Below are 12436 nucleotides of genomic sequence, written 5' to 3' on the forward strand. Positions count from 1 at the left end.
CCGTCTCACCTGTCCCATAAAGCAAGTTTTTTTGGGTTTTTTTAAAATTATGCCTTTCACAATGGAAGGACTTGACATTTAGAAAAAAATAACCAGCCATATTTTATAACGTATAAAACAATTAATTTCATTTTTTCCTCCAGGTCCCGGGAATGACAAGGAAGTTAAAATAAGTGGACCCAACTGTAACAAATTACGTTGTAATGTATCAAAGGTTATGAATAAAAAATAGTAATGACGCAGTGATTGTTGTTGTTACTGCTGCTGCTGTTAGTGCTGTTACTGCTACTGTTGTTGTTTATGATGATTGTGATTTTCATCATCATCATTATTATTATTATAATTATAAAGTATTATTATTATTATTATTATTATTATTATTATTATTATTATTATTATTATTATTATTATTATTATCATTATAATTATGATTATTATTATTATTATTATTATTATTATTATTATTATTATTATTATTATTATTATTATTATTATCATTATCATTATAATTATAATAATAATAATAATTATTATTATTTTTGTTGTTGTTGTAATAATAATAATAATAATAATAATAATAATAATAATAATAATAATAATAATAATAATAATAATAATAACAACAACAACAACAATAATAATAAATAAATAAATTTTTAAAAATATTAAAAATTTGAAAAATAATTTGAAATCCAACCCTCCCATTCCCAATCAAAGGCGAGGGACTTTACAACGACGCCAAGTCTCGCCTTACCCTACTGATATGACAGTGAAGCGACGAAATGAAATGACCCTCGTTCTCCTCCTCCCCCCACCCCCCAAAAAAACAAAAACAAAACAAAAAATAAAACAATAAAAAAACACATCAACAAAAAAAAACAACCCGTTTTGTTTTCATTTCATTTCAGACTAAACCACAAAGGAAAACAAATCCACACATCCCTCAGACAAGTTTAAAAATCAATATCTACCCTTCCTTCCACTCCACTGAATTATGACTGTCGACTGACTCAACAGCATCCCGACATGTCAGTGCCCACGAATGGTTTCGCCAATCCGACTTTCACGACGGGGGAACACCCCCTTGCCCCCCCCCCCCCCCCCCCCCCCCCTCCCCAACACACAGACACACACACAAAACGTAGTTGAGTAGATTAAGTAGCATTTTTTTTTAAATTGATTGAGACGACAGCACGAAAAGTCCGCAAGCAAATGTCCAGGAAAATTCGAATGAACAATATTTTTAATTAGTAAACTGTCAAACCTTGTATATACGTCGAAAAAATAAAATTGCACAGAAGGTGAAAACTATCCATTACTTGAAAATGCATCAGGGGAGCGAGGGAGTGATCACACACACACACACACACACACACACACACACACACACACACACACACAATGTAGTTTGTATTCTCAACAGTCTATATCCCTGTTTAATCCTTTTCATTAAAAAAAAAGGACAAAACCTGTATACATATACGCGCGCGCACACACACTCAAGACGAGACTTTAACTTACATTCCTTATCATTTTAAGTTGGAAACTTTTTAACAATTTAAAAAAAAAAAAACAAAAAAAAACAAACTCCCAACTCTTGTACTGACATTAGTTGTTCGATTCAATTTTTTAACTTAGGTATCTTCTTATTAACACTTTTTCAATAAAGTCAATAGTATGGAGGAAAAAAAAGCAAACAACGAATTCAAAAAAATAAACATGCAATCATCAGATAAAACGATAATCACCCTCCCTCCCTCCCCCCCCCCTCTCTCTCTCTCTCTCTCTCTCTCTCTCTCTCTCTCTCTCTCTCTCAAGAAAGGGGATAAGCTCGAATGAAAAATCGGGAGTTGGCAGCCCTTCAAAGATCCCAGTTTGCCTAGCATGACAAAGACCAAAATAAATCCGTCACCCCACTGTTGGGTGGAAGAGTAAATTCGGTGAACCAAATAAATAGGGACACAATTATTGGATTAAATAAATTGATTCGTTTATTTTTAGGAGTTGTACTGCGCTTAAGGCGCTTTTACGGCTATATTCAAGCTTGTAGAAACACTACTGGTATGATACTAAATGAATATAAGTTTAAAGGCTATTAGCGTTTGACACACTCCGTGATCATCAAAGCAAAAATAATAATTTTAAAAACCGTTTCTTGTTATATATTAATTAGAGAGAGAGAGAGAGAGAGAGAGAGAGAGAGAGAGAGAGAGAGAGAGAGAGAGAGAGAGAGAGAGAGAGCGAAAGAAAGAAAGAGAGAGAGAGAGAGAGAGAAAAGAAAGAAAGAAATTTTATTTTAAAAAGGAGAGAGAGAGAGAGAGAGAGAGAGAGAGAGAGAGAGAGAGAGAGAGAGAGAGAGAGAGAGAGAGAGAGAGAGAGAGAGAGAGAGAGAATTGTTACAACAATCCATCAGTTCAAGAAAACAATGGTACGCCAATCAGTCGTCTGTAACATACGAATATCTAACTATCTATCTATAAAGATAACAAGAGCATTTTGGGCACATATCTTCTGTAATGTCAACGTTTCTCTATTTAGAGGTTGTATTGCCAACAAAGAATTTTTGCCCGAAATGTTCCATTTATTTTGCTAACGCGGCCTTTAAAAGTCAGTGCATGTGATGGAAACTTGCTTCTTCTTCTTCTTCTCTCTCCCCCCCCCCCCCCTCTCTCTCTCTCTCTCTCTCTCTCTCTCTCTCCCTACCCCCCCCCCCCCTCCGCCTCTCTGTTTGGCAAAGCTAGGAGATAAATACTTGATATTTATAAAAGATTGCCATCCTTCACATCTCAATCATCACAAATCAATCCGTCACAATATTATTCAGAGGCAGCCAGCACACGAATTGGCGTAGAAATCACTAGCTAAGGGAATACATAATAATGTGCAATGAATCGGGTAAAAACATTCGTGGATCACTTAAATACGTTATTGTTAGAATTGCCTTTAATGTCTTATCGACATTGGGTTTATTTGGTTTTATTCCCTGAATGTTATCAACCCCCAACACTCATCCCGTAAAAAAAATAAATTTATACGGCACGGTACATAGGTGTAGCTTCGATATATAAACAGACAGGAAGGAGAGAGAGAGAGAGAGAGAGAGAGAGAGAGAGAGAGAGAGAGAGAGAGAGAGAGAGAGAGAGAGAGAGAGAGAGAGAGAGGTGAAAGAGATGGAATTAATGAGAATAAGAGAGCGACAGAATGAGAAAGAGCAGAAGCATGAGACAAGGAAGAGAAATCAAATCCCCCCCCCCCCCCCCGGCCTCTCTCTCTTTCTCTCTATCTATCTATCTTTCTCACACACACACACACACACACACACACACACACATACACACTGACTGCTGCTACTGCTACTACCACCACTTTAGCTACAACAAAGTCAACTACTACTACCACCACTATAGCTAAAACTACTACTACTACTAATAATAATGCAGTTGCTCTTCGGGGTTTAACCCCCCCCCCTATCCCGCTCCAAGCTCCAACGTAACAGGTTGGGTTTGTTTTTTTTTTCCATGATTCATAAAATGAGTACAAGGGGGGATTAAGTCAAACATAAGATGACAGAGAGGAGGAATAGAAATCATCAGAAAACAAAGGAGCACTGGCTGGAAATAGAAGACTTAACACACAGATCAAAAGAAAAAGTACAGATTGACGGCCCTTTCGATTTCTATCGGAATGGGTGGGTGGATGGAATGGGGAAGAACAAGAATCGAGGGCAAACTATTCAGACAGTTACATTTCAAGCTGAATTGGGTACTGATGAAGAAGAGAAGATGATATTGAAGAAGATGAAAGTGATAATGATTACGGCGACGTCAATGGTGGAATGTGAAACAGAAACAAGGGGTCTGAAAAAAAAGTTGATGATTGGGGGGGGGGGGGGGGGGGGGGGAGGAGAAGGAGAGAGCAAGGGTCGAAATAGAGGCATTAAATATTGTCAGAATATCACAATAACGACCGAAACGTATTGATCCCGAATGACATTTTGGAGCATTTGTGGCATACGTCGACAAACGACTTTTCTGGTTTAGGCATGAACAGTTTACGACGCATACCCATCAATTGAAATAACCATCACCGTTTTCGAAGTCTAGGGTTTTGAGAATTTTAGACAAGTTGATGGTCATTTTAACCAATCCATAATATGATTGATGTAAAAGTTTGCTGACCAAATTAAAAAAAAAAAAAAGCGTTTTATCATCGGAAAAGAAAAGTGTGATCCCATCGATCAAAACCAGTCAAATAATATTCAAAAGAATGTGCGTCTTCCTGTTGAAAAACCATATTGTCGAATACTGGAAGACGAGAGTGTCGATGCAGAGAAAAATTGTGTGTTTGCTTTGTTTTGATTATTATTATTATTATTATTATTATTATTATTATTATTATTATTATTATTATTATTATTATTATTATTATTATTATTATTATTATTATTATTATTATTATTATTATTATTATTATTATAATTATTATTAAAATTATTATTATTATTATTATTATTATTATTATTATTATTATTATTATTATTATTATTATTATTATTATTATTATTATTATTATTATTATTATTAAAATTATTATTATTATTATTATTATTATTAAAATTATTATTATTATTATTATTATTATTATTATTATTACCATTATTTATTTAATCTTTGCATTATAAGAAACCAGTGACACTATTTAGGGTTATATCAACTCAGGGAGATGGAGAATGGATAAGAGAAAGACGGAGACAAGAGAATAAAACGAGAGAGAAGAAGAGAAGGAAGAGAGAGAGAGAGAGAGAGAGAGAGAGAGAGAGAGAGAGAGAGAGAGGAGAGAGAGAGAGAGAGAGAGAGAGAGAGAGAGAGAGAGAGAGAGAGAGAGAGAGAGAGAGAGATTTCCATTGATTTCGAGTATCGAGCATGGTTCTTGATGACTGTCAAGTAATAACACAAAGGCATTAATTAAAAACTCGCCCAACGATTAATCATAATATATAATTTTTAGTCGCTTACAAAAGAAACTATACCGTTTTACTCCGCTAATAGTTCAACGCTGGTGGGAAGAAATACAATGACATATTATATATTATATTTGGAAACTAGACAAAACGAGTTTTCGTTTGGTGTACGAGTTATTGTTATTGAATTTGAGTAAACTGTTGAAAAGTTACAGATATTTAAAACCAATCATTTAAAGTCCATTTTGCGAAATTCAGCACAGAATTGAAATCAGCACACACAGACACAATTCAGTATTTTGCATGTCCACTGTTAGAATTGGTCTTTGCCTCATTCATGATGTTAACTGATTGACTATTTCTGCTGGTAAATCACCAAGTTGCATTTAGCGTTTCGAATAATTAATCTAATTTTATACAGCTTTGTCTTTTTATTATTATTATTATTATTATTATTATTATTATTATTATTATTATTATATATAATAATAATAATAATAATAATAATAATAATAATAATATAATAATAATAATAATAATAATAATAATAATAATAATAATAAATAATTATTATTATTATTATTATTATTATTATTAGCTTTCCTTTCATAAAATCGTACATGTTATGTTCAATGGGATTCATGTCAGGTTTCACAGCTGGCAAGTGGTTCATCACCCTTACATTTGAATCGTTAAGGAAAGCATTTATTTGCCTAGTCTATGTGCCGAGGCGTTATCAAACTGAAATATAACCATTTGCTTATTCTGATTCGAATAAATGCGACGACCATTCATTGGTTTAAGAAAATCACTGATATTTAGGTTTGAGTTGAATCATTGGTTCATACGTTTTAGCTCAGTTTTTCGACCACCAATTATCACTCCCCAAACCGTTACAGATCCATATGCTCGACTTTTTAAACTTCAATTACGGGTTGGGGATTGAAACGTTCAACTCGGAAGTTCGTTTGTCTCTGGAATTAACTTCAAAAAAGCAATTCGTCTGTAAACAAAATGCCGTCCCAAATTTCGGATCCCGTTCTTGGAGTTCACGTGCCCATCTCAGTCGAGCAACTTTCTGCAAAGTGGTCGGTCACCTTTGGTCGAACGGATGGTGCGACAACTGCTGGGTAGCAGCACTTATTTGAAATAAATATCTGAAATATTTTTGATGAGCAATTTATATCATGTAACTTTCATACCGACCTGTTTGGCGGTCCCCACCTGCTCATCACGTATGTCAATAATAAACGCATGCGAAATATCAACGGAAAGAAAAATTTGTTTACTTTTTAAAGATATATACCACGTACCAATATGTTTTCTCATGGAAGATAACACCAAATTCAAACCGTCTAGTTTCTTTTGTAATGAATATATAATATTTAGTCTGAGACCACAGACAAGAAACACAAGACCAGGGTTTTCTTTCCATGAAATCGAAAGAAATTTAAATTTGAAGGGTTTACTAAGAATAATGATATAATGATATAAACAATATATTATAATCTATAGAATGATAAGTGTATAATCAGGAGAGATTGGAGGTCATATTTACATTTCGTTCTATATTAACAGAAAGAAAATATAAAATCACACAAAGAGTTCTTTCAATGACATTGTGATATTTACCTAACATTAGGACGGGTCATGTTATGGAATTGGACGAGGCAGAAATGCAATTTAATTCAAAATCTCAATGAATAGGAAAAAAAGAGACAAGCTGTGTGTTAGCTTCATTACCGCAATTTTTCCATAGATAAATCACTTTAAATGAATTGCAGCTAGCAAATCAAATAAAGATGGCCAATTAAATAACGAGCCGGTAGAGACCGATCATTTTAAGAGCCATGAAAATATCTATCAAATCAAGCAATTCTATAATTAAAGTTTCACAGCAAGCCTGTTCACACCATCAAGAAATAACAAAAACACACTACTCGGCACAGAAAAAAACGGGTGACAATATCAACAACTTACTGAACCATGCAGACTTATTAGATCAAAAACTGGCAAGGGACAGAACAATGGCGTTATTTTGCAGTTTTGAATAATTTGTTTTTAAGAATGAGTCATGAAGGGCATACACAACGTTTTAGTCAGCAAGCACACACACACACAACCCCCCCCCCCCCCCCCCCCCCCACACACACACACATCATATGCACACAAACAACATCAAGCGAAGCTTATCAGAATTCGGTTGTCATTAACATTGGACAATTCAAGTGTATCTCTGTTGTAAACAAGTTAAAGGATAGGGAAGGGGGGTGGATAGATGGATAGATAGATAGATAGATAGATAGATAGATAGATAGATAGATAGATAGATAGATAGATAGATAGATAGATAGATAGATAGATAGAAACATAGATATCAGTGATGGTAGGAGGAGTAAAATAGAAAAAGGAGAGAGAGAGAGAGAGAGAGAGAGAGAGAGAGAGAGAGAGAGAGAGAGAGAGAGAGAGAGAGAGAGAGAGAGAGAGAGAGAGAGAGAGAGAGAGAGACCTTTCCCTGAATGCATTACTTGTTGCTATTCAACAGGCACATTATGGGCCTAATCTGATGTCACTTTGGGGCCCAAACTCCAACTTGGGATGGGAAGGGAGAGGGATAAAGGACGGTTATGGGTGGCCAGCGGGATGATGCCCCCTTGTCTGCCCAGCAGATGATGTCGATATACAATACGGAAGGTAGAAAGGCAAAATGGCGTAAAAACAAAATAAAACAAATAAACGGATGACGGCGTCGCATGATCGGAGGTTGTAATGCGAAACTAAACATCAACGTGGGTAACAAATCTAGATTAATATTGCCATATCATAGACAATAATATTAACAAGATGGTCAACGGTGCGTGCGATAAGAAATTTAAGAAAACAAAACAAATCTTCCTTGTAAAGCGCCTTGAGCACGTTTAGTGGATATTGCGCTATAAAAAAGCTCATTTTATTTTCCAAGAGGAATGTTTGAGCGGCAATATTTGCGATAATTTGATAAAATGGTATTTTTACCTTTCCAATAATGGTAGCACTCACTCTTAACTACATGGAGTATTATTACGCCAAAAAATAAAAATGCAGCTCACTTGAGCAAAGCAATGGCAGAAAACTAAATTGCGAGGGAATTAATTAGGCTACTTACCATTGTTCCTTGTAATTAGGTACCCAATCAGTGAAGAAACTTAGAAACAGTCAACCAGTTTGTTTACAACATGAGGTAATCGAGATGTGCTTGTAGCAATCATTTAACTTTCGATTTGAAGGTGTCTACATAACGAACTTCGGGTGTTTCGAATTTTTCTTTCTCATACTTTTCCTGTCCTTCAAGTAAATGTGATCAATTTTGGCTTAGACGAAACAGTGAAATTTATCGCTCGGCGGCTCAGTTAAAATTGGCTACGACAGGTTTCGAAAGTGAAAAAATAATTTCACGAAGGCTGTGTGAAAATACACTGGGGTGTGTTCAGACACGGCAATTCTAAAAAGCGTCGCTTAGCCTTGGCAATATATATCCATCATTAATATAAACGGCCCATGAGCTATGCGTGGGGCTGTGGAACATTCCTAGTTAACTTTACAGTCAATCGACTACGATTCATGAATTCTTTCTTTATTCATTTCTTTCTTCCCTTTTTAAAAATATTTGAATTTGACGAATTGACTGATTTCAGTTAATTGACTGAGAATTTACAGGTCAATATATATAAAGAAAGAAAAAGAATTTACTACGTAGTCTGCAACTTTATGAGTGCGGACTGACACACACACACACACACACACACACACACACACACACACACAACACGCGAGGAGTGCGCACAAACAAAAATATGTTTAAAACAGACAACACATAGAAAATAATATTTAAAATCTGATATTCTCAACAGTTTGAAATAATACACTCAGTGCGAAACCGACAAGAGCCACAATAATACGACCCTGTCGCGCAGATGACCCGATACTGTCGATAGAGCCGTCAAACTCACAATAAAAAAAAAAAGATTTGATGCTTTCATCAAATTCAGTAGTTCTAAACTGACAGGACTCTAAATCAACAAAATTGTCTTATCTGGGCTACGAACACGGTTTAAGGAAGAAGAAGAAAAGAAAAAAAAAACGTGAGCATTTAAATAGAGCAATATCCACTAAACTTGCTCCAATACTTTACAAGAGGTCCCTTGCCAACAGCAACACTTCATAATATGTACGACAAGACATGACGCCATGTTGTTGGGCGCTACCCGACCTTTATTACCACAAACATAAATATCAACCAGTTACGTATTTTTGCATTTGGTCAGGGAACCCTCGATTGGAAGGAACCGGGGTGTGGCATAAAAATGAAGAGGTTGGAAGGAGGGGTGCGAGGAAAGCCATTCCAGACTATCGATTGTAGCGTCGACGAACTAAAACCGCTTCCCTGCCCAACCCGGTCCCGATTTACCAATATTTTTTACCCAAGCGCGTAAAGGAACGTATGATAAATAAGGGGGGGGGGGGGGGGGGGGGGGGGGGAATGTTTAAAAACTGGGGAAAGCGAGTAAATTATAGTAAACGACGAGTTTAATACCATTGAGTGACAAAGATTACCGACCTCGGATCGACTAACCCTCGTCCCTGATCTCATGCGAAAACAAATTGTAAGAAACGATTAACTACGGAGGATATTTTTTTTTTAATGTTTGGACTTGTGAGAGGCGAGCCGGATACAGGTCTTACTTATTGTGTGTAATTTGACAGCCGCACAAGTGTTTTGTTTACCTTTGTCCTTCAAAGTAGGAGAAGATAATCTACAACTACAACAACAACAACAACAACAATAATAATAATAATAATAATAATAATAATAATAATAATAATAATAATAATAATAATAATAATAATAATAATAATAACAATAATAGTGACCGAAAAGCTACGTGTATTGAATCGGGACAAATTCAAGCAAGAGAGAGACTGCAACCGCAGGGGTGGCATCGTGTCTTAATCATTAATCCAATTTGATTGAGTATTTCGGCCGTAGGCACTGACTGATAGTGTAAAAGTAAAGAGTACAAAATATAACAAAAAGTGCGTAACAAGCCACTGGTTCTTAATAACATTGAAATATTATGGGTCCATCTGACCAGAGTCGTTATGGTTAATGAGCATTGCCAGCCTGTGGGAATACTCTATCATTTATACACATACCATTTGCTCCTATCAATAAATTTTCTAGTCGTTTTAAAATCGCATTATTAAGACAAAGGTTTTCAATTTTAAAAACCAGGTCCGGGGATTTGGGGGGGGGGGGGGGGGCGCAAAGAGAAAGACGAGTAAAACACACTTTATGCTTAGTTTTTGGACAGAACTGGTCATTTACTCTATCAGACCAATTCTTCTTACAGTATGCGCCCTCAAATATCTCTCAGTTTTCAGAGAGAGCAGTAAAAGCGATGAGATTCTTTGTAATAACCAAAAATGATAAGATCGGCATTTAAACCGGAGAAATAATGTAAGAAGGAGAAAAGAGCAATTCGAAGAAATCCAGTCTCGACGTCAAGTTGTTACATAAATAATAATAATAATAATAATAATAATAATAATGATAATAATAATAATAATAATAATAATAATAATAATAATAATAATAATAATAGAGAAAGACGAGTAAAACACACTTTATGCTTAGTTATTGGACAGAACTGGTTATTTACTCTATCAGACCAATTCTTCTTACAGTATGCGCCCTCAAATATCTCTCAGTTTTCAGAGAGAGCAGTAAAAGCGATGAGATTCTTTGTAATAACCAAAAATGATAAGATCGGCATTTAAACCGGAGAAATAATGTAAGAAGGAGAAAAAAGCAATTCGAAGAAATCCAGTCTCGACGTCAAGTTGTTACATAAATAACAACAACAACAACAACAACAACAACAACAACAACAACAATAATAATAATAATAATAATAATAATAATAATAATAATAATAATAATAATAATAATAATAATAATAATAATAATAATATGATGTCATAATGCAAAACATCGAAAAGGAACCAATCAGCTTTGACGACATGTACGAATGGCAGATCTCCCATACTCTCTCTCTCCTCTCTCTCTCTCTCTCTCTCTCTCTCTCTCTCTCTCTCTCTCTCTCTCTCTCTCTCTCTCTCTCTCTCTTTTTTTTTTTTCCCTTCTTTTTTAATATTTAGTTTTTTTCCAATCGAATCCCCATGGGAGCGATAACACAATGGACAGAGGGCTGACTGTAATGTATCATCCTCGCCAGCACCAGCAACTTCAGTCTTCGACTTGTCTAGACAGAGCAGGGAATCCTATCGGCACATGGACACCAGAGCCATCACCACCCTAATGTATCATTATCTATTTGTAATGCCAAATACCAAATCCAATACTTAGTATACAAATATTATAAATATTAAACCGAATGGTGCTGAACCGGGATTTGTAAATACACAGAGATTATAAATATCAATAATATGAACCAAAAAGATTACGTTAAATCATCTTGAAATACAGGAAATTGAACGAATAATATATCATTTCCTCTACGATCCACATAAGACTCTCTTACAATCACATCAATAGCAAACTCAATTCTCTACTTTGTCGGATCTACCATGAGATCGACGGTGGAGGTTTTTTTTTTAAAAGCCGTGTCCTCATAACAAAGACTACTAAGGATGAAAAAAATACCGGAAATAAAGTAAGCTAACTTTTAGGTGTCCCAGAAAAGGAAAGAGGTGAAAGTTACAAATGGAGGATTAATGTTAGTTTTAGGGTTTAGTGCTCACGTCACTCGAGCCACAGGCCCCCAAGAAACCTAGTAGTCTAACCTTGTACCCTTTCTAAGGCCAGCTGAAATATCACGCCAACGCTAACAATTTAAAACAAACAGAACTACCCAGAGTAGGCTAGCGACCTTCCATATACGTAAAATGATTTAAATAAGATCCTGGACAAACCAAGTTGTGCTACACAGGAAACTAGAAAGCTACTTGTGCAAGGGACATCAATTAAGGTGAAGAGGGGGGGGGGGGGGGGTGTGTTTGTGGAGAGAGGACCTTGTCCGTAGTCCAAACATCAACAACCCCCCGCATAAACCGGATTAGGAAATGGAATATATGGGATGTAATAATAAAGTTTTTGACCAACTATTGAATATTTCGTAACCTCGGAGATGGCCCTTCCAAGGTCGGACCCATCCTTTCGTCCGAAAATCCAATAAAAGTCGAAAACTGTATATTATATCCTTGAAAATAATAATAATAATAATAATAATAATAATAATAATAATAATAATAATAATAATAATAATAATAATAATAATAATAATAATAATAATAATAATAGTAACAACAACAATAATAGTAATAATAATAATAATAATAATAATAATAATAATAATAATAATAATAATAATAATAATAATAATAATAATAATATAATAATAATAATAATAATAATCA

At 34.9% G+C, this 12436-nt stretch overlaps 1 protein-coding gene across 5 annotated transcripts in view; it reads right to left on the bottom strand.

Moving 5' to 3' along the window:
- Positions 1-12436, bottom strand: part of LOC144974847 (SRSF protein kinase 3-like) — a 61111-nt gene that overhangs the window by 19257 nt on the left and 29418 nt on the right. The window contains exon 1 of one of the 5 annotated variants that reach the window (XM_078918205.1): positions 6941-7015. The exons of 3 other annotated variants lie outside the window; for them this stretch is intronic. In XM_078918205.1, coding sequence (XP_078774331.1) covers positions 6941-6948 — 8 coding nt within the window. In that variant the 5' untranslated portion in view covers positions 6949-7015. Of the gene's footprint in view, positions 1-6592; positions 6732-6940; positions 7016-12436 lie in introns of those variants that run through there. One more of the 5 variants, XM_078918204.1, reaches the window with a different exon arrangement.

This window comes from Berghia stephanieae, chromosome 6 (genome assembly GCF_034508935.2).
Source record: "Berghia stephanieae isolate SIO BIC M18660-M18661 chromosome 6, UCSD_Bste_1.3, whole genome shotgun sequence".
NCBI classification, from domain to species: Eukaryota; Metazoa; Mollusca; class Gastropoda; order Nudibranchia; family Aeolidiidae; genus Berghia; species Berghia stephanieae.